This window comes from Sorex araneus, chromosome 8 (genome assembly GCF_027595985.1).
Source record: "Sorex araneus isolate mSorAra2 chromosome 8, mSorAra2.pri, whole genome shotgun sequence".
Taxonomy (NCBI): Eukaryota; Metazoa; Chordata; class Mammalia; order Eulipotyphla; family Soricidae; genus Sorex; species Sorex araneus.
The window spans coordinates 38,304,171-38,326,103 of NC_073309.1; the positions used below are offsets into that span (position 1 = coordinate 38,304,171).

The following is a 21,933-nucleotide window of genomic DNA, read 5'->3' on the forward strand; positions in this document are numbered from 1 at the left end:
TTTTTTTTTTTTTTTTTTGGTTTGTTTGTTTCTTGGGCCATGCCTGATGGCGCTCAGGGATTCCTCTTGGCTCTGCACTCGGGGATCACTCCTGGTGGGCTCAGGGGACCGTTTGGGATGCTGGAGATTGAACCTGGATTGGCCACTTGCAAGGCAAGCACCCTGCCTGCTGTACTATTGCTCCAGCCTGTTATTTATTTATTTATTTATTTATTTATTTATTTTTGGTTTTTGGGTCACACCCGGCGATGCACAGGGGTTACTCCTGGCTCTTCACTCAGGAATTACCCCTGGCGGTGCTCAGGGGACCATATGGGATGCTGGGATTAGAACCCGGGTCGGCTGCGTGCAAGGCAAACGCCCTACCCGCTGTGCTATTGCTCCAGCCCCCTGTTATTTATTTTCTATCTCACACTTTCCTATTCCTCTCTCTCTCTCTCTCTCTTCTCTCTCTCTCTCTCTCTCTCTCTCTCTCTCTCTCTCTCTCTCTCTCTCTATTTTAATGGTTTTTGTATGTTTCTTTGTTTGGTTTTTGGGCCACACCCAGCTGTACTTAGGGGTTCCTCCTGGCTTTATACTCAGGAATTACTCTGGCAGTGCTCAGGGGACCATATGGGATGCCGATTGAACCTGGGTCGGTCTCGTGCAAGGCAGATGCTGTACCTGCTGCGCTTTCGCTCCAGCCCAGTTCCTCTCTTCTACCTTCTTTTGTATGATTTGAGTGATTTTTATTATTCTACTTTAAGTTAGTAAAAAAAGTTTTTACCTTATTTGTCGATTATTTTTCATTTTATTTCATTTCATTTGTGATACTGGGTATTGAACTCAAGTTTCACGTATGCAAGGCACACACTTTCCCAGTGAGCCACATCTCTGACCCTTCTGATTTTTCAGTGATTGTTTGAGGGATTATAATATACATATTAGCTTTCCATAATAGACTTAAGAGTTGACATTTTTGTACTTTGTATTTTGTGTGGTGTGTGGAAACATGACACTCTTTGGGCCCCTTTATTCTCCCTGCTTAATGCTGCTATATGGACACAAGCCCTGAAATCCTCTCCCTAGGATAGTTTACGTCTCCCGTTCAGTGGTCTGTGTACGTATTTTAAAGAACCAGTGAGGAAATAAAGGTCTCTTGTTCACTCTGATATTTTTCTTTTCTGTAGCTCTTTCCTCATTCTATAGGTCTTTCCTCATTCCTGAAGTTTCAAGTTCCACTCCTATCATTTTCTGAAATTCTATCTGTAGAATGTCTTTCTAAAAAGGAATACTTCTTCTTCTCTCTGTCTCTCTCTCTCTCTCTGTCTCTCTCTCTCTCTCTTTGTTTGGGGGGGGCCCATACCTGGCTATATTCAAGACTTACTCCTCCTTGCTCAGTGCTCAGGGACCACGCCAAAACAAAACAAAAACAACAACAAAAACTCCCGTCCTTCTCTAATACAGTGTGACTTTTCTTTTGAATGCTGTCAAGATTTTTATTAGTCTTTTTATTGTCTTTGGTTTTTACTGTTTGGTTATGACGTATCTGTGTGCAGATTTATTGCAGGTCAGTTCGTCTGGGAGTTGCAGAGATTTTTGAACCTTTGAATTTGTCTTCCAATGCATTTGAGGCGTTTCCAACATTATAATCTTGTCAAAAATTTTCCTGGGGCCAGAGAGACAGAGGATGAGGCACTTGCCATGCACACCGCCAACCTGGGTTCCATGTCCAGTGCTGCACATGGTCCCCCAAGCACTTCCTGGGCACAGAGCCAGGAGTAAGCCCTGAGCACAGCTGGGTGTGCCCCTCCCCCTCCAACAAAAATAAATGCGTAAACCCCTTTTTTTTTTTATTTTCTGCACCACTCTCCTTTCTGCCCTGGACCCTGATTACATAAATATTAGATGTTTTAATATTGTCACTCAGGTCTCTGACCCTTTAAAAATTCAATTCCCCCCAATCCATTCCCCTCCCGTTGTTCAAAGCCGATCATTTCTATTGATTTGTCTTAGAGTTCACTGGGAGTTCTATTGATTTGTCTCAGAGTTCACTGAGGGAAAGTCTCAGACTTTCCCCTGTCATCTTCGTTCTGCTACGTAGCCCAGACTGGACTGTTCTGTTTGTCTTTGTTTCTGGGCCACACTGGGCTGTGCCCAGGGCTTCCTCCTGGTCCTGTGCTCAGAGCTCACTCCTGGCGGTGCTCAGGGATCCACATGCCGTGCTGTGGATTGAACCCAGGTGGGCCACATGCAAGGCACTCGCCCTCCCTGCTGTGCTGTGACTCCTCTCCACATCCCTGTGTCAGAAAATTGAGACCCTGGGTTGTTCCTGTGTGTGTGTGTGTGTCTGTGTGTCTGTGTGTGTGTGTGTGTGTGTGTGTGTTGTTTTGGGACCACTTCGAGCAATGCTCAGGGCTCTGTGCTCAGGGAACCATATGGGACGCCTATGATTGAACCCAGGTCAGGTGTGTGTAAGGCAAGTCCCATGTGCTGTACCATTGCTCCAGCCCCAGGAAGTGGGGACTTTGGATTCCCTGCCCTGCTTGCTCATCTGCACGTTTATCGGAGGCAGGAAGAGGGAAACCCCGTGGGTCTGCGCCACGGCCAGGAGAGGAGAAAGCCTTCTCAGTGTTCCCAGAAATCCTGGTGAGAACCGGAGCAATAGTACAGTGGATAGGGTGCTTGCCTTGCATGCGGCCAGCCAAGGTTTAATCCCCGTCATCCCATAGGGTCCCCTGAGCACCGCCAGCAGTAATTCCTGAGTTCAGAACCAGAAGTAACCCCTGAGCATTAACGGGTGTGCCCCCTTTACCCCCCCAAAAAAAAAAATCGTGGTGAGAAAGTATTTGAGGTCATGTTACTTGGAAGATTTCTAGGTGGTTCTGGGGCTCTGGCTCCACTGTTTTTTGTGCATTCGGCATGAGAGTCCAGTGTCCATTTAAGCTGTCAAGAGTGGGGGCCGCAGCTTCTCAGACCTTTGACCTTTACTGCACTGCCAGTTTGCAGAGTGACCAGGGCTTTACCGGTTTACTGGAATGGCCTTGCCGGGGCTTCTTTTCAGGAGAGATTCGTGAAGGGCAGTTCTGTGGCCACTTCATGACGCGGTCCTGCTGTCCTTCCTGTGGTGTGCTGGGCCCACGGTTTTCTCTCCAGCGCGTCATGAGTAGATGTCTTCACACCCTCAGTGTCGCGCCTCTGTCGAGGGGACAGAGCCCGGTCCTGGTCCGCACTGCCCTCGTCTCTTGCCGTGCAGTTCCGAGATGTGTCTCCATGAGACGCTTCTGCCACATCGGCCTGGTTGGCGCATCTGTCGTGACTGCACAGAAGCCCCAAACGTCATCGCTTGTGAACGAGTCTCGTGGAGTTAGGCCCTGAGTGCAGAAACCCCCTCGCCGAGCGTGAACACCGAGGTGGGTGCCCGTCTGCGGGTGACTTCTCCCATCTCCGACCTTTCACTTCCCTGTCCGTGCAGGTGGCGGGGACAGGTGTGGATGCACAGGCGGAGGCCGAAGGCAGCCGCCCGTCCATGGACTTGTTCAAGGCCATCTTTGCCAGCTCCTCCGATGAGAAGTCCTCCTCCTCCGAGGACGAGCCCGGAGACAGCGAGGATGATGATGAGGGCCCTGGGGAGGCCGAGGTGAAGAGTCCCCAGGAGCCCAGCTTGGAAACGGCCCCTGTGGCCCAAGGTGAGTCAGTGCCTCAGACTTGGGCCTCTAAGGAGGAAACTGTGGTGTCCCGAGAAAAGCTGCTGCTTTGGCTGTTGTTGGGATTTTTTTTTTTTTTGGCAGGTGGTTGTGGGGGCACGGCAGGGGCACATCTAGCAGTGCTCAGGGGTTACGCCTGCCTCTGTACTCAGGGGCCACTCCTAACAGGGCTCAGGGGGGACCAGACGGGGTTCCAGAAATCAAACCTGAGTCAGCTGTGAGCGAGGACAGTGTCCTATCCGCTGTCCTATCTCTCTAGCCTGTGCGCTGTGTGTTGGGTAATTTTAAACCAGACTAAGGAAGCATCAGTGATATTTTCTTCTCTCTTGTTGACTTTTGGGTCACACCCAGCGGTGCTCAGGGCTTACTCCTGGCTTTCCGCTCAGGGGTCACTCCTGGTAGGCTTGAGGGACCATATGGGGATGCCGGAGGTTGAACCCGGGTCAGCCGCATACAAGGCAAGTGCCCTACCCGCTGTACTGTTCTCTCTGGCTCCTTCTGTTTTCTTCTTCTGTCTTTTCTGTTTTCCTTCTGGGGCGACTCCCAGCTCACGGCTCAAGGATTGTTCCTAGAGACGCTTGGGGGACCTTTGAGCTCTCACCCCAGATTTTGTCCTTTACAGTTAGAGCAGATTTTAATTTTCCTATCTGGTTTAACTCTGGTGTACTTTTAGGTTGTGTTTGGGAATACTGCTTTTCCTATGTAGTTGAGCAGAATTTAAAAAAAAATAGTAAAGCTTTCATTTATTTATTTATTTATTTATTTAAACAAACATACAAAACTTTAAACCCCTGTTTGATGAGGTGCCAGGATTGGCACAGGTTTTAATCTTCCCATCTCTGTTGTGTATGTTGTGCCGACCGCTGGGTGTCGGTACCCTGTGTTACCTGCTTCTGGCTCAGGTCTCTGTGGTGTGGGAGGCTGGGTCAGGCCGGGTCACGCCGTGTCCTTAGCATCTGGACACGCTAGTTAACCAGAGTGGGCATGCCCAGCCCTTGGGAGCAGCTGACCGCTCCCTGGAATGAACACTGCGTGTTTTCCAGCCAGCAAGCCCGAGCCCCAAGAGCCCAGGCTCCCTTTCCCGATTCAGAAGATGCAGCTGGATGAGCGAGAAGAGTTTGGCCCGCGGCTGCCGCCCGTCTTCTGCCCCAGTAAGTGCAAAGCATCGTGGTTTCTGCCTTTGCTTTGGCCCCGTCTCCCCCGGCGACCTGGCTGCTCTGACCGCGGGGCCATATCCACCGTCAGCTCCAACGCTGTTCCACCAAATCCACTTGTTATTGGCGTCTCTGTACCCCCATCTCCTTTTGCAACGGGTAACTTGTTCCTATTGTCAAAATGATTGTCGTTTCATAGCGGCTGAGCCCTTTGTGGGGATCACACCCCCTGGTGCTCAGGGCTTATTCCTGGCTCTGCACTCAGGAATCACCCCTGGAGCTGCTCGGGGGACCCTATGGGATGCTGGGGATCAAACCTGGGTCGGCCTCATGCAGGGCAAACGCCCTCCCCGATGTCCTATCACTCTGGCCCCCGCCTCTGAGATCTTTGATCAGTTTTTCTTTTTAACTTTCAGCTGCTTACAGTAGAATCCTAAACACCTCAAATGTAACCTGACATGAACACGGGTGGGCAGGGAGGGTATACCAAGACTCTCCTAGACTTTGACGAGTGCAACAAATAGCGTCAAACTAATTCAGTAATAAAATAGAACTAATCCCCCCCACCCCACCCCCCGCCCCAGTGTCTGTTAACAGTTTCCGGTGATCGTCCTCTTCCGTGTTCAGATGATTTATCCTCTTTGAGTGCTGGGCTCGCAGACATCTGATAGCAAGTCCAGACATACAAGTAACATATAATTTGGTTGTCTTCTTCATAGAGTCCTCTGGTGCCCACACATAAATATTGGTTTGGCTAATTAGAGTCGATAAGGTGCGAGGGAGATAACTCTGGATGGTCTTTGTGTGCGGGAGCCCTGGGTTTGATGCGCTAGGCACCAGCACACTGGGAGTAGCCCCCTACCACAGCTAAACCAAAGAGCAGAGAAGAGTTCTGAAGGTTACCATGTTGTTGCTCATTTGCTTTTGGCTCAGATCATTAGCCAGGGAGAGAGCAGGGGGTCGGGGCTCAGGGCAGGTGCCGTGCCTGTGTGGGATCCTGAGCTTGGTCCCAGCACCCAGCAGCCCTGAAGGCCCCTGAGCAGCTGGGGTGGCCCCAGGCCTGCACCCCCTCAGCCCCTTGCACTGATTAGCCAGCCCAGAGACTTGCCAGGAGTGGCCACTGGGCCCCCAGCACTAGTTGGCAAAAATGCCCCACCCCCTCCCCAAATTAAATAAGATATATTCACTCAGCCAGCCCGAGTTTGATTCCTCCGCCTCTCTCGGAGAGCCCGGCAAGCTACCGAGAGTATCGCGCCCACACGGCAGAGCCTGGCAAGCTACCCGTGCGTATTGGATATGCCAAAAACAATAACTGTAAGTCTCTCAATGAGAGACGTTACTGGTGCCCGCTCGAACAAATCGATGAGCAATGGGATGACAGTGACAGTGATATTAAATAGAATAAAGTAGCTGTAAAGCTGAGTTCTTTTTGTTTTTGTTTTTGTTTGTTTGTTTGTTTTTTGGGGCCACATCTGGTGATGCTCAGGGGGGTTCTGTACTCAGGAATCACTCCTGGTGGTGCCCAGGGGACTGTATGGAATGCCAGGGATCAAACCTAGGTGTGCAAGGCAAACCCTACCTGCCGTGCTATTGCTCCGGCTCACCTCCCTCTTTCCCCTCCTCCCCCCCTTTTATTTTTGGTGCCACACTGGCTATGCTCAGGCTTACTCCTGGCCTCAGGGGACCATCAGGGGTGGTGCAAGGCAAGCTGTGTGCAAGGCAAGCATCTGTCTGCCCTGCCATTGCTCTGGCCCCAACGCTAAGTTCTCTATGCTGATTTCTCAGCCTGTCCTTTTGGGGGTTTTGTTTCTTTGTTTCTTTGTTTGTTTGTTTGTCGGCACCTGGTGATGCTTAGGGGTTACTCCTGGTTCAGCTCTAAGGATCTCTCCTGCAGGGCTTTGGGGACCACATGGGGTGCCGGGGATTGAACCCGGCAAGCTCTCCACCTACTGGACTGTTGCTCCTTCTTGGTCTATTCTTGGTATCTTGGATTGGGTCTGTATATTACTGAGGGGGATGGTTTCCCCAAAACTAGCATTAAAAAAAACAGGCAGTTCAGATTTTGAAGTATTGGACCAAGATGTAGGCCCAGAAAACTGCAGGCACCTTTACTCAGTGTTTGGCGAATTATATACCCGCACTGTGAAAACATGGGGAACTTTTCTTAAATGGAAAAGTTGGGGATTTTTTTGTTTGTTTGGTTTTTGGTTTTTGGGGTTTTTGTTTCGTTTTGTTTTTGAGCCACACTCAGTGGTACTCAGGGCTTATTCCTGGCACTGTGCTCAGGGATCACTCCCTGGTGGGGTATTGGGGAACCATATAGAATGCTGGGGATAGAACCGGGGTCAGCTGCAAGGCTAGTGCCCTACCCCCTATACCCTAGCCACTTAAGCCTGAAAGTTGATTATTCTGCTTCTGCCACATGTGAACTTTAACTGGTTTAATTACTTGAAAAAAGTAATGATCAATGAAAACATGTTGGTCCATATTGAGTTATTTATTTTTATATAGGAGTACTGCTATTTATTCAGCCACTGATTAAGCTGATTAAAGCAAGCATAAACTCCACATTATTTTAATTAAAAAATTTTTAAATTTTAATAAAGTTGTTCACAATAATTGTTTACATTCAATATTTCAGCACCAATCCCACCACCGTTGCACCTTTCCACCCCCGTTACTTTGACTCTTCCCACCCCCACCCCAGCTCGCCCCTTAGGCAGATGCTAAATAACTGATTTTATATTGCTTGCCATGGATAGTGTGAGCTGGAATTCTAAAATATTTTTAAATATTTGGGGTCTGGAGGCATATCTGTGGCATATTGCTCTCTTCCAAGATTCATTTGTGAGTCTTGAGTCATGGCCATTAATGCACTTAAACGGCGCCCAGAGGCGGTTCTTGGGCGTGACTGCCAGGAAACTGCAAGGGCGGGGAGCCCATCCCCGACTCCATGAAGCCGGAGCTTTCAGTCACAGGTCCCGCAATACTGGGCTTTTCAGCGGGTTCATTCTCATGTATGATGGGCCCGGGATGAGCCTGTGAAGGTCGGCTGTGAACGTGTTGGCAATTAGGTTCCGGAGGTTTGCAGCTGCTCGGGTTCATTTGGGGCAGGTGAAGGGACACTCCTGTCCCCCTCTGCGGTGCCCTGGTGAGGTCAGCCTGGTGCGGGGTGGGGAGACAGCTCTGCGGGTGTGCTGTTCTCCGCCAAGATTCATTTGTGAGTCTCTGGATCATGGCCGTTCATGAGCGTAAGTGGCCGGCTTTCGATCTCTTTAGAGATTTATTTATAGGTCTCTGGAGCAAGGCCGATAAGTGAGCTTGTATAGCTGAGCCAGAGGTAGTCTATGGGCGTGATTCCTGCATACCTAACATTTGGCTGTTTAATTTCTTGGGAAACTTGGTCCCAAGTTATTGAAGGCCCCATCATGCTGCTGATGTACTTGCCCTGCAGGTATAGGTTGACCTGTGACCTTTGGGGGGCACTGTACCTGCTTGGTCCAGATTTAAGGTAGATAATTTAAGCCCCTGTAACCTGTTGAATGAACCGTTTTGGTTTTCTTTCGTGATTCGAATCACTTTTAATGACTATAGGCCCTGCATCATTTGATGCTGGTTGTTTTCTTCTTTCATCCATAAAACAAATTCACCTAAAGCATGGGTTTGTAAAGGGAGGGTTGTGAGAGGAGCTGACAGAGGCCTGATTCAGGGCTTAGGGACTTGTGTATGTGGACCATCGAGTCCTCTCTCCATCACTGAGAGGGCCGGGGTCCTTCGTGGAATCTGAGAATAGGAGAGGTGACACACAGTGCCAGGGTGGAGACACAGATGTGCACACATCTCAGTGAGGACGTGAGGTCACTAAGGACTCTGGTGTTCGCTGCCCCGTCCTCCTTGGCGTCACCTGGAGGGTGTGGCTGGAAGAAACTGGTCAGGCCACTCCGGCCCCCGGTTGGGGTTTCTGGCGGTTCCCAAGTACAGCAGCACGCGGCGACGGCTGTGCTAATCCTGTTTGCCAGGAAGGCCGGGCAGGTGTCCTGCCTCAATGTTAAACATTCCATCCCGGCCGGTTCCCTGACGAGGCAGCATTCCACCGCAATCAGTTGGAGGGCCGGCCCCGGCCTCTGCCCCCGCGGCCCCTGAGGCCCCGCTCTGTCGCCTTTGTGTTACAGATGCTCGGCTGGAACCCGAGCCGCCTCTGAGAGAGAAACTGAAGAAAAGCAAAGACAAACACAAGGCCAAGAAAGAGCATCGCAGAAAGAAGGAGAAGGTGAGGCGCTCTGCAGAGACCCCTGCTCCTGTCCCCCAGACACGCCCCCCGAGGGACACGGCAGCCTGGTCCAGGAGAAAGGCTCCCAGTCCAAAGGGGGACACCAGGACTGTGACCTGGGCAGAGGAGGTTCACTCACAAGCCGTGGTTTGTAGAAGCGTTTCTTTCTTCGGGGAAGAACAGAGCCCTGCCCGGCAAGAGAGAGAGACAGAGGGACAGAGACCGACAGAGAGAGAGAGAGAGAGAGAGAGAGAGAGAGAGAGAGAGAGAGAGAGAGAGAGAGAGAGAGAGAGAAAACGTGTGTACATTAAAAAAAGAGAGAGAGAGAAAGGGAATATATGGAAATTTCCTAGAATAATACTAGAGTATTATTTGAAAGGAATTGTTTATGTGTTGGCTGTTAAGCGAGATCATTTCAGATATCTTGCACCCACTTGGTTGCCCTGCCCTGCGGGGTTTGGTCCCTCACCAGCTGTCGGAAGTGGAGGAGGCAGGAAGAAGGACGTGTGCTTTGCCCCCGGCCATGCCTCACAGCCGGGCCTCTGCTCCCTGCCCCGCAGGGCTTCATTCTTCCTGTTAGTCACAGGCACCCAGAGGGGTCTTGGCAGTGGAACCTGCCAAGAGAATAGAGTCCTTGGCGTGCAACAGTAAGGCAAGTCCCTGTACAGGGAAAGGGGGCCGGGGCAGCCAGGGGAGAGCCACGGCTGAGTGTTTCGCTCTCGGTGGTGCTTTGCCAGGGTGCACGGCACCATGGTGGGCTGTCCAGCAGGAGACCTGAAAGCGGGGCCCCGACTGTGCCCTGCAGAAGGAGAGCTGAGCATGTCCGCTGGGGAGAGTGGCCATGTGCCCCCAGGTGTCCACTGCCGACCCGCGGACGCTGAGAAGGGCGTGTTGGAGCCTTCCCAGCTCTCAGACCCCCATCAGCGCGTCACTGCTGGTTTAATAGGGCGCCCTGATGGTTTTGTCTCTTCCCCCACATGCTTTTTTATTTTCCTTTCAGAAAAAGAAACACCGGAAGCACAAACACAAAAGCAAACAAAAGAACAAAAAGCCAGAGAAAAGCAGCAGCTCCGAGAGCGCCACGAGCAGTGACAGCGAGAGTGATGAAGGAGGGGTGGCCGGCTTGTCCCCCGAGGAGCTGCTGCGACGGTAGGTGGCGGCACAGTGCATCGCCAAAGCCCCTCGAGGGCCCCGTGCAGTCCTGCCCTGTTGCTTGGAGGTCTGTGTCAGAGTCAGGGGGCTGGGGAAGCTCACAGTCAGACTTCTAGCACGTTGCGCTTTAAGTGTATAATAATAATATGAGCTTCATCTCGATAATAACTATAAAATGATATTTATAATGACATAGTAGTATTATATTATCATTCTGGGCTGGAGCGATAGCACAGCGGTTGGGCGTTTGCCTTTCATGAAGCCGACCCATGTTCAATTCCTCCACCCCTCTCGGAGAGCCCGGCAAGCTACTGAGAGTATCGCGCCCGCACGGCAGAGCCTGGCAAGCTACTTGTGCGTATTGGATATGCCAAAGGCAGTAACAATAAGTCTCACATTGAGAGACGTTACTGGTGCCTGCTCGAGCAAATCGATGAGCAACGGGATGACAGTGACAGTGACAGTGATATTATCATTCTGAATATTTGGACCTCACAGTTGAAGCCTGCTGTCGCCCCTGACCCATTCCCCTGCATCTGTCTCTGATGTCCTTCTCAGTGTCCATGCTTCACCCCCTCTCACATATGCTCACGCACACGTGCATGTACACGTACACACATGTAAAGTCTTTAGTCCCTGGTCCTGCATACCTGGGTTTTTCTTCTGGAAGTTTTGGCCACCGGGGGTTCATCTGGAGTGGGCAGAGAGGGGACACTCGCTCCATCTGAGGTGCCCCTGTGACATCAGCTCGGCACGGGTATGGAGAGATCTCCTGTGAGCTGCTCTCTTCCGGGATTCACTGCTGAGTCTCTCCCGTGGAGCATTTTTTGTCCTTTATAGATTTCAGGGTCAAAGGGCCATGTGTGGATTCTATTCTTAGACTTTTATAGCTTTTTGTTTGCAGGGAGGCGGGAAGATCCTGGGTCTGCATTTGTTGGGTGTTGGGGCTCTGCTCACTTCCTGCTCTGTGCTCAGGGCTCACTCCCGGCTCTGTGCTCAGGGCTCACTCCCGGCTCTGTGCTCAGGGCTCACTTCCAACTCTGTGCTCAGGGCTCACTCCCGGCTCTGTGCTCAGGGCTCACTTCCAACGCTGTGCTCAGGGCTCACTCCTGGCTCTGTGCTCAGGGCTCACTCCCGGCTCTGTGCTCAGGGCTCACTTCCAACTCTGTGCTCAGAACTCACTCCTGGCTCTGTGCTCAAAACTCACTCCTGGCTCTGTACTCAGGGCTCACTCCTGGCTCTGTGCTCAGGGCTTACTCCTGGCCATGCTCAGGAGACCATATGCGGTCCTAGGGATTGAACCTGGCTTGACCACACGCAAGGCCAGCTCCAGTCCTGCTGTACTGTCCCTCCGGCCCCAGGAGTGGTGCTGTTTCCCCAGTCTGTTTGCACGTGCATGGTTTTGGTTCGGAGAGTAGGATAGCCGTGTGACTTAGCTTTCTGCACGTGTCGTACTGCTCAGGGTGAGGAGTGAGCTTGCGTGTCAGGGACCTCGCAGGTGACACCACGAGGGTCTCAATCCCAGTTTCATGCCTACACGGCACCCGGAGGAGGCAGGGGGTGGAGAAGGCCCAACCAGAGGCTTCCAGCTTCATCTCTCTCCTTGACTTCCTGCCACTGGACAGGGTTGGGGGCGGGGGCGGGGGGCAGGGGGCTCTGTGTGCCCTGATGCTGGGGAGGGGCGGGGAAGCCTGACCCCAATCCTGCACTGCTTTTTTTTTTTTTCCCTTTCTGCTTTTTGGGTCACACCAGGGAGCTCGGGGCGGGGGTGGGGCTGGCATCCTCATCCTCCACCAAGCTGTCCAATTTTTCGCTTGTGTCGAACTTCTCTCTTTCATTTCCTTTTCCAGGCTGAAACGTTTTCCCCTCAAGAGGCAGTAATTGAATGCTACTCGACTCCCAGCTCTCCTCCATGATGGATGCCCACTGGTTGTTCAGTTAACACATTGTACAGATTGTATTTATATGTAAATTCTGCTGTAAAATAATTTGTAAAACCTTGACATTTCAGACACTGCCTTGGAAGCTTGTGGAAACTGATTTCTATTTTTAACTTCATTTCGTGTCAGAGGAAAAATTTAGATGGTGTAACTTAATTAAAATGAATTTTTTCTATTTGCTTCTTGATTTTTTTTTTTAATTTCCTAATACTAAAAATGAAGTGAAAAATGAAGGCTTCCTCTGGTTTTCTGTGAAGACCATGAAATTCAGGGATGGGAGGCTGGGCTTACTTCAGGAGGTGCCAGTACGCCTCCTTCCTGTGGTGGGGCTGCGGGAGTGTGTCCGGTTTCTCCCTCTCACCCTTGGGGGCAAGGCCCGGCAGGGGGCAGCAGAGCACCGAGGCCTGGCAGAGGATGTGTCAGTCACTCGAGAGAAACAGTGCTCAGCTGAGAGCTGCTGGGCCCACACTGCCACAGGCTCCGGGGTGCGGCTTAGCGGCTGCTCCCTCTGTGGAGACATGGGGGAAGTGATGGAGCCAAGTTCTCTCACGGCCATAGTGGCACCGTAGACACAAGAGGAGAAGGGAAAGGAGGAAAGTCATTTCTAGGCGCTCAGCAGAGACACCAACGCCCAAATCTCTGAATCATTCCCCCCAGGCTCAGGCTGACTGTGGGCCAGTGCCCCCGAGGGCATGGCCCGGGCACGGCCCTTCTCATGGGCTTGTGGTGCTGAGAACTGAGTAGTCCGAGGGCCTGTCCCAAACTCCTTAGGGCTACTTTGTCTCCAGCTGACGAGAGGAGTGTGTGGGCCCCTTCACTATTCAAACACTCTCCCCAACACACAACACACAGTTTGTGCCCCCCTCAGACACAAACACAGTCTGTGCCCTCTCGGAGAGACACACACACACAAACATACGGAGTCTGTGCTCCCTCAGACACACATACACAGAGTCTCTGTCCCCTCGGACAGAGTTTGCCCCTTCAGACGTGTGTATACACACATACACACACGCACGTGCACACAGACACAGTCTGTGGCTCCTCATACACACTCGCACGCTTGCACACATACGTGAGCACATACGCACACACACACATGCGCGCTCACACATGCGCGCTCACACATGTGCACGCATTCACACGCACACACTCGTGCACACACGTGTGCACACGCACATGCGCACAAACACCCACACTCACATATACACTCGTGCACACATGCACACACACGCTCAAGCGCACATACACACATGCATGCACAAGCGCGCGCGCAAGCACACGCACACAGTCCCGGCCCCCTCCTTGACTGACACGTGTCCTAGAGCAGTCAGAGAGCCCGGGCCCTGTCCCCTCCCCGGTACGCCGGGTGCCCGCGTCGCGCGGGGGGCGCGGGTGCGGGGCTGGCGGGGGGCGCGCGCCGCCGCCGTTCGCAGCGGGTCAGGGATGGCCTCCCGGCCCCGGTCCTCCCTGCCGCCCAGGTCCTCCCTGCCGCCCGGGTCCTCGCTGCCGCACAGGTCCTCCCTGCCGCCCGGGTCCTCACTGCCACACAGGTCCTCGCTGCCGCCCAGGTCCTCCCTGCCGCACAGGTCCTCGCTGCCGCCCAGGTCCTCCCTGCCGCCCAGGTCCTCGCTGCCACACAGGTCCTCCCTGCCGCCCAGGTCCTCCCTGCCGCCCAGGTCCTCGCTGCCGCCCAGCGGCGCCCCCGGGGCCCCGGGGCAGGCGGCGCCGGGCCCCGAGGAGGCGGCCAGAGCCCGGGGCAGCCCCGAGCAGCCCTGGAGTGCCCTGGTGCAGCCGCGCAGCCCCAGGTCGACCCTCACCGGCTCGTCCTTGGAGTCCCAGTCGCTGGACCTGCTGGACCCCCTGAGCGTGACCAAGGAAGTCTTCCCGTGCCCGGAGGAGCACCAGCTGCCCAAGCGGGAGCTGTGGGGGGACCAGGAGCCTCTCTCCAAGGTCAGCAGCGCCTCTGCGGGCGGGCCGCTGTGCAGCCCCCCGTCTTCCCCGTGCCGCCCCCCAGGGACACCCACGGGGCGCTGTCCCAAGCCCTGTGGCCTCCCAAACGTCCCTGGGTGCCACTATCCACCCCCACCCCTCTTTCCCCCAACCTGGTAACAGGAGGTCCCTTGCAAGCAGCAAAGAGACTTCAATAGAAAATATGAAACGGGTGGAGCGACAGTACAGCGGGTAGAGCATTTGCCTGGCACCGGGGCTCGCCCAGGCTCCATCCCTGGCACCCCATGTAGTACCCTGAGCATTAATAGGAGTGATCCCTGAGCACAGAGCCAGGAGGAAGCCCTGAGCACTGCCGGGAGTGGCCCCATGAACAAAAAATAGGTGAAGCTTCTAACGACATCACTTTGTATTCTCAGTGACATTTGAGAGACAAAGGCTGGTGGTGAGTGACTGGGAAGAGAAGTTTAAGCATGCACAGAGCGGGGGGGGGGGGGAGGAAGAGAGAGAGAGGAGAGAGGAGAGGAGAGGAGGAGAGAGAGAAGAGAGAGAGGAGAGGGAGAGAGGAGAGAGAGAAGAGAGGGAGAGAGAGGAGAGAGAGGGAGAGAGAAGAGAGGAGAGAAAAGAGAGAGAAGGAGAGAGAGAGGAGAGGAGGAGAGAGAGAGGAGACAGAGGAGAGAGAGAGGAGAGAGAGAAGAGAGAGAGGGAGGAGAGAGAGAGAGGAGAGAGATTTTAGGGGATGGAAATGGGGCTTCCAAACTAAGTTTACCAGGGAAATAGCGCCGCCTCCTGGTTGATTCCTGCAAGCACAGAAGCCTGGGTTGGACTAAGATGCTGGTTTGTGCGACCGTCAGATCCCAGCCCCATAGATAGGCTGGCCACCCCAGGACACCAGGTGGTGCATTACAGGAGAGTAAAGTACGTGCGGATGCTGTGCTGTGTTTCACTCGTGATGTTTCCCTCCAGGTACCCTCGGGATGGGACGAGGCTGGCTGTTTAGTATTCTCAAGCGGCATTCCCACACTTCAAAGTTAGCAGCTATAAGAGTCACTTTGCCCCTCCCTGGCCCCCTCATCCCCATGCTTCTAGCTTCTCGCATCTGTAGCGAGACTGTATGACCCGCAGCACGTCCGTGCCTGTTACCCAGCCCCCACTGTTTTTGTTTACGGAGACGGGAGCATGTCTCAGACCCCTCTGTACCTGGTTTTACCTTTTCACGTATCCATGTTTGTTTGTTTTTCTGGGACTTGGGGATCCAACCCAGAGTTTCACAGGTAGGAAGAGGGCAAGTGTTCTTCCCTGGCCGACTGGCTGTATTTTAGAGATCTTTCTGTATCCGTGTGTGATGTGTCATGGCTTCTTTTTTGGTGGGAGGGGCAGGTCACACCTGGCGATGCTCAGGGGTTACTCTCTCTCTGCACTCAGGAACTACCCCTGGTGGTGCTCAGGGGACCATATGGGATGCTGGGAATCGAGCCTGGGTCGGCTGCGTGCAAGGCAAACGCCCTACCCGCTGTGCTATCGCTCCAGCCCCTCATGGCTTCTTATTTTTAAGAATGTTTCATTGATTTAGATTTTGGGGCCACACCCAGCTGCGCTTTTGGCTTACTCCTGGTTCTGCACTCACGGACCATCCTTGGCGAGCTCGGGGGACTCCTTGGGGTGCCAGGGATCAAACCTGGGTCCACTGTGTGCAAGGCAAATACCCTACCTGTTGTACCATCTCTCTGGTCCCTGTAGTGGCTTTTTTTTTTTTTTTGGCCACACCCAGCGGTGCTCAGGGTTCACTCCTGGCTCTTCACTCAGGGATCACTCCTCATGGAACTCTATGGGGTGCAAGGGACCAAACCTAGGTCAGTCGCATACAAGGCAAACATCCTACCTGCTGTGTTATCATTGCAACCCTCGTCATGGTTTCTTTTGAACACTAAATCCATTGACTGCCAAGTCTTGGAGGCTGTCACCAATCTCCTGTAGATGCACATTCACAATTTGGGAGGGGCAGAGAGGGGTGGGGGTGTTGAGGGTGCTGGCTGACGTTTTTATGACCCAGTAGGTAGACAGAAGCTGGGAAGTTTTAGGAAACTCTGAGAGGAACATTTGCAAGTGGACGACGGTGCCAACTGCTGGTCCCCAATACAGGCAACCGAAAACAGTTTTCCCAGAGTCCAAAAGCTCACAAAAGGCTTCTCTCCCGGGTGGGAGCCAAGGGATAGAGCATGACAGAGCCCCCTGCATTAGTGCAGTGGCCGACAACATCTACTGAGGTTCCTGTGGTTGGGGGCCTGGATGAACATGTTCATACAAGATCATTCTTTTAATTTTGTCTCTTTTTTTCCCCTACCTCACCGGTGTTCAGGGCTTACTCCCGGCTCTGTGCTCAGAGATCACTCCAGGCAGTGCTTGGGGGATCCTATGGGGTGCCGGGGAGGGAACATAGGTCAGCTACGTGCAAGGCCAGCACAGGCCCACATGAAAGACCTTTTAAAACGAAGGTGCACACCAAGTGTACGAAACCCAAGGCCGAGTGTATATCAGGACCACAGTGGAATGGGGAGACCGGCCATGGACGTGTGCAATGCTGGAGCAGCCGTGTTCCCTACGATTTCATGGTCAAAGAGTCCTGATGGTCATTGGGGACAGACCCTGCTTCCCTGATAGGCTGTGTCTGTGTGTGCTTCTTCCCCTCCCCTCCCCTCCCCCGGGCTTCCTGGCTCTATCCCATGAAGTTCAGAGGTCAGACACCCCAACCCAGCCCCCCTACTCTCCTGCCCAGGGCATTTTCAATCTGGTTTACCTCTCGGTTCACCTCCTCTTCCCATCCTGGCCTTTGCCCAGCCATCCTCACCTCTTAACTCTGCCCTGCCATCTTTCCGCTCACTCGAGTCTTACTTTGGCCACACCCAGTGGTGCTCGGGGCTCAGGTCCTGCCTGTGCTTAGTAGGACCAGATAGGATGCTGGGGGTCCACCCCAGGTTGGCCGTGTGCAAGGCAAGCAGCCTACGTGCTGTGCTATGTATGTCCCCCCACCCCCGTTCGCTTGATTCTTGGTGATTCTTGCAGCTGAGCTGGCCTTTACTGCTGAGCTGACCACACCCCACCCTTGGTGCCCCGGTGAGAGCAGGGAGATGCTAGCCCCCCCACTTCCGTGGGACCTCCACGGCCACCTGGCGCGCAGCTCTCAGATGGGGGAATCTCTACACCTCTGTCCAAGTGGTCACAGTACCTCTTGGATCAAGGCCGGCCAGAGGGGCAGTGCAGTTTAGTGACCCCTGGGCTACACCTTACACGTTTGAAAAAATCACTCGCTAAAATGAACTGTCCTGAAGGTGCCTATTTTGCTCTTAAAGCCCTGGAAAGTTGGAACGGTATTGTTGGAACTTCTTTCCAAAGAGCTTCTGGTCCCTTTCCATTGAGGACCCCCAAAGTACCATGCGTTGACAAAAATCCTGCAAAGGGGGTCTCCAGGAAGGAACTTCACCCTGCTCCCGTCTGCTTTTATGCAGAGCAAACTTTTGCACGGAGGAAACAACAGGCGGCGGAATTTGTTTGGAGGCGGGGAGCCCGGGCACCAGAGTGCTGAGAGCGCCGAACCCAGAACCTGGGCCAACACGCAGGACCCTTGGCAGACCCACCTTGATCCAGTAGCACTGAAACCACCCCGCGCCCGCCCCCTAGTGGCCGGACCCCATCTGCGCGCTCAACGCCATCGGGCGGCCAAGTGCTATCCCGCCCACTCCGTGCTTCCTGGAGGAGGCGTCTCTGCCGCCCACCCTCTGGCCGGCCCCACCTCTCTCTACCCTGCTCTGGCTGAGCTCACCTCACCTGAACCTGCTCCCCGCATCCCTGCACAACCCATCTTTGGGGGGCAAATTGCCTAACATTTCTGGCATGTCTGTCTCTCTGTCTCTGTCTGGCTCTGTCTCTGTCTGTCTCTGTCTGGCTCTCCTCTCTCTCTCTCTCTCTCTCTCTCTCTCTCTCTCCCCCCCCCCCTCTCTCTCTCTCTCTCTCTCTCTCTCTTTCTGTCTCTCTTTCACACACCTGGTGGTGCTCAGGACCTGCTCTCAGGAATTATTCCTGGCAGTGCTTGGGGGACCACACAGGGTGCTGGGGATCTAACCCAGGTCTGCTGCCTGCAAAGCCCCTCCAGGCTCCAAATTCAAGGACAGCTCCTGGTGGGGCTGGGGGGGGGGAACCATATGGGATGCTGGGGATATTGAGGCGGGGTCAGCAGCATGCAAGGCAAGTGCCCTGTCCACTGTACTCTCTCTCCAGTCCTTATATTGCTTTCATCTGAAAATCCTTGATGACTTATCATGTGGGACACCTTTACATCTGTTTATTTTCTGTCTGATTATCTGTGTTGGCGAGATGCGTCTATTAAAGTCATTGGTCCGTTTTTCAAACTTATTTTTGTTGAGTTGCAACTTGAAGAGTTCTTAGGTATTTTAGATTGCTGTTTTGTTGTTGTTGTTTTGGCCACAAAATGATGATCAGAGGTTACTCATGGCTCTGTGCTCAGGAATTTCTCCTGGTAGGGCTCAGGGAACCATCTGTGATGCTGGGGATTGAACCAGGAGCAGTCATGTGCAAGGCAAGCATCTTACCTGCTGTACTGTCTCTCCAGACCCATCTATTTTGATTCTGTGATTTCCCTCCTTCCTTTCCTTCTGCTGTTTCACCGTTGTGTATTTACAGACGTGGTGAGTAACTCTCTGGGATCGTACCCTGACCCTGATGTTTGTACACACTTCACACTCCTGGCTATGAAATGCAAACATCTTTCTTGTTTCATTGCTTCCTGGGGATTCCCCTGTTGAATTGTAGCCACGGTGCAGCTGGAAATTGCTTGTAGTGTGAGGGAGGGAACAGAGGCATGTGAGTGACACTGGGGTCGAACTCAAAACCTGACACTTGCTAGGTAGGCGCTTTAGTCACTGAGCAATTCCCTGGCCCCTGTAGAGGTCTTTGAACGTTTTAGATAACATTTCTTTATCAGGCATAGCTTTTCAAAATACTTTCTCTCAGTCTGTGCTTTTTGTTTTGTTTTTGTTTGGGGGCCACATCTGGCCATACTCAAGGGCCGACTCTGCACTCATGGATCACTCCCGGTGCATTCAGGGGAACATATGGGTTGCTGAGGATCAAATCCAGGCCAGCTGCTTGCAAAGCATGTGCCATACCTGATGTACTGTCTCTCCAGCCCAATCTGTGCGTTTTCTTAGCACTTTCTCAACATTAGGTCTATGATCTATTTTGAGTACAAAAAAATAGGGGGTGGCTGTGCTCAGGGATCACTCTTGACTCTGTGTTCAGGTATCACTTTTTTTTTTTTACTTGAATCACCGTGAGATACAGTTACAAAGCTGTCATGTTTGAGTTTCAGTCATACAATGATGGAATACCCATCCCTCCACCAGTGCACATTCTCCACCACCAATGTCCCCAGTATCCCACCTCCCATCCCACCCTTCCCCCTGCCTCTATGGCAATGTCCCCCATACTCTCTAAATTTGAGCAATATGGTTTGTAATACAGATACTGAGAAGCTATCACATGTGGTCCTTTATCTACTTTCAGCACACATCTCCCATCCCGAACTATCCCTCCAACCATCACTGACTTAGAGATCCCTTCTCCATCCCAGGTGCCTTCTTCCCCAGTCCGTGAGGCAGGCTTCCAACTGTGGAGCAATCTTCCAGGCCCTTGTGTCTACTGTCCTTGGGTGTCAGTCTCATATTATGTTATTTTATATTCCACAAATGACTGCAGTCATTCTATGTCTGTCCCTCTCTTTCTGACTCATTTCACTTGACATGATACTCTCCATGACCATCCACATATAAGCGAATTTCATGACTTCATCTTTCCTAACCGCTGCATAGTATTCCATTATGTAGATATACCAAAGCTTCTTTAACCAGTTGTCTGTTCTAGGACATTCGGGTTGTTTCCAGATTCTGGCTATTGTGAATAATGCTGCAATGAACATACAGGGGCAGATGTCATTTCTACTATGCTTTTTTTTTTTTGCACCCTTGGGATATATTCCCAGAAGTGGTATTGCGGGGTCATATGGAAGCTCAATTTCTAATTTTTAAGGAATGCCCATATTGTTTTCCAAAAAGGCTGGACCACGTTGGCATTCCCACCAACAACAAAAGAGTTCATTTCTCAGGGATCACTTCTGGTGGTGCTCAGGAAAACGGATGTGAGGGCCCAAACCCCGGTCAGCAGCACACAGAGGAAGTACTTTAAGCCCTATACTATCCCTCCAGCCTCCAGTCTTCAACTTTTCTTTTTCAGATAAGTATTATTATTTTTTTTTCTTTTTGGGTCACACCCGGCAATGCACAGGAGTCACTCCTGGTTCTGCACTCAGGAATTACTCCTGGCAATGCTCAGGGGACCATATGGGATGCTGGGAATTGAACCTGGGTCGGCCGCATGCAAGGCAAACGCTCTACCCGCTGTGCTATCATTCCAGCCCCATCAGATAAGTATTTTTAAAAAAAATTTTAATGAAATGAAGCTTATTAATTCTTTCACGAATCTTTCCCCCCCCCCTTTGGAGTGTACCTACAGGACAATTGCCATAAATAAGATTATTTAGATTTTCTTCTCTGTTATTCTCTAGTAATTTTATAAATTTGTGCTTTACATTTAGGTCTATGATCAATTTTGAGTACAAAAAATATATATATTTTTTTGGCATAGTGTTGGGATCAAACCTGAGGCTTCGAACATGTGAGATATTTGCTCTTATGCTAAAGAGCCACGTTCCTGGGCCCATTGCAATTTTCTTTTATGAAGAGTAAAGGCCTTTGTCTAGATTCCCACACCCTCCTAACCCACCAACATTTTTTTAAGCTCATAAATGCTCAGTTGCTCCAGGGATATTGGTGAAAAGACTCTGTGCTTACTTTTTTTTTTAATAGTAAAGGAATTTATTCTAAAATAAAATTTTAATATTTTTACACAATACCTCCCCCATTCAGTTATATACTCCCCTATGGGTTGTGACCCACAGATTAAGAAGCCACATGCTATACCAACAGCTTAAAGGACAACCACTCCAAATCTCTATGGCTTGGGAATTTTTTTTTCTTTTTTCTTTTTTTTTGGGTCACACCCGGCGATGCACAGGGGTTACTCCTGGCTCTTCACTCAGGAATTACTCCTGGCGGTGCTCAGGGGACCATATGGGATGCTGGATTCGAACCTGGGTTGGCCGTGTGCAAGGCAAACGCCCTACTCGCTGTGCTGTCACTCCAGCCCCTGGCTTGGGAATTTATAAAAGCTAAATTCCTAATTTGGAATTTGAGGATTAAAACATTCTTTAAAATTTTATTCACAATAATTTGTTACATTTTCAAACACCAACCCCACCACCATTGCACCTTCCCACCACGGTATTTAGAATGTTTCCACCCCAAATTCCAAACCATGACCCCCAAAGCAGAACTGAAACAATTAATTTTGTATTGCTTGCTATGAATAATCCATTAAAAATGGCGCAATAAAGTTTCCTTAGAGGAAAGTGTGTGAAGATTGTTGTATTTCATCCTGGAGCCATTCGGCCCTTGTGTGTGCTGGTACATCAGTGGTGTAGAGTATGAGAATCCAGGAATTCTAAGATTCTGAATGACTGTACAGCAGATTCACTCATGAGTGAGACTCATCCAAGCCTGTGGAAAGCGGCCGTGAGCATGGTGGCGACCGGTTTCTGGAAGTTTTTGGCTGCCAGGGCTCTGTCGGGGTGGGGAGGGAAACTCACCCAA

General features: G+C 51.8%; 2 protein-coding genes across 2 annotated transcripts in view; both read left to right on the forward strand.

The window, feature by feature from the left end:
* GPATCH1 (G-patch domain containing 1) overlaps window positions 1-12,380 on the forward strand; it is a 51,339-nt gene extending 38,959 nt beyond the window's left edge. Inside the window, exons 16-20 of the mRNA XM_004600706.2 lie at window positions 3,455-3,668; window positions 4,730-4,837; window positions 9,013-9,110; window positions 10,111-10,259; window positions 12,113-12,380. Coding sequence (XP_004600763.2) covers window positions 3,455-3,668; window positions 4,730-4,837; window positions 9,013-9,110; window positions 10,111-10,259; window positions 12,113-12,143 — 600 coding nt within the window. The 3' untranslated portion in view covers window positions 12,144-12,380. The remainder of the gene's footprint in view (window positions 1-3,454; window positions 3,669-4,729; window positions 4,838-9,012; window positions 9,111-10,110; window positions 10,260-12,112) is intronic.
* A 1,268-nt stretch (window positions 12,381-13,648) lies between these two features.
* WDR88 (WD repeat domain 88) overlaps window positions 13,649-21,933 on the forward strand; it is a 64,589-nt gene continuing 56,304 nt past the window's right edge. The window contains exon 1 of the mRNA XM_004600987.2: window positions 13,649-14,155. Coding sequence (XP_004601044.2) covers window positions 13,649-14,155 — 507 coding nt within the window. The remainder of the gene's footprint in view (window positions 14,156-21,933) is intronic.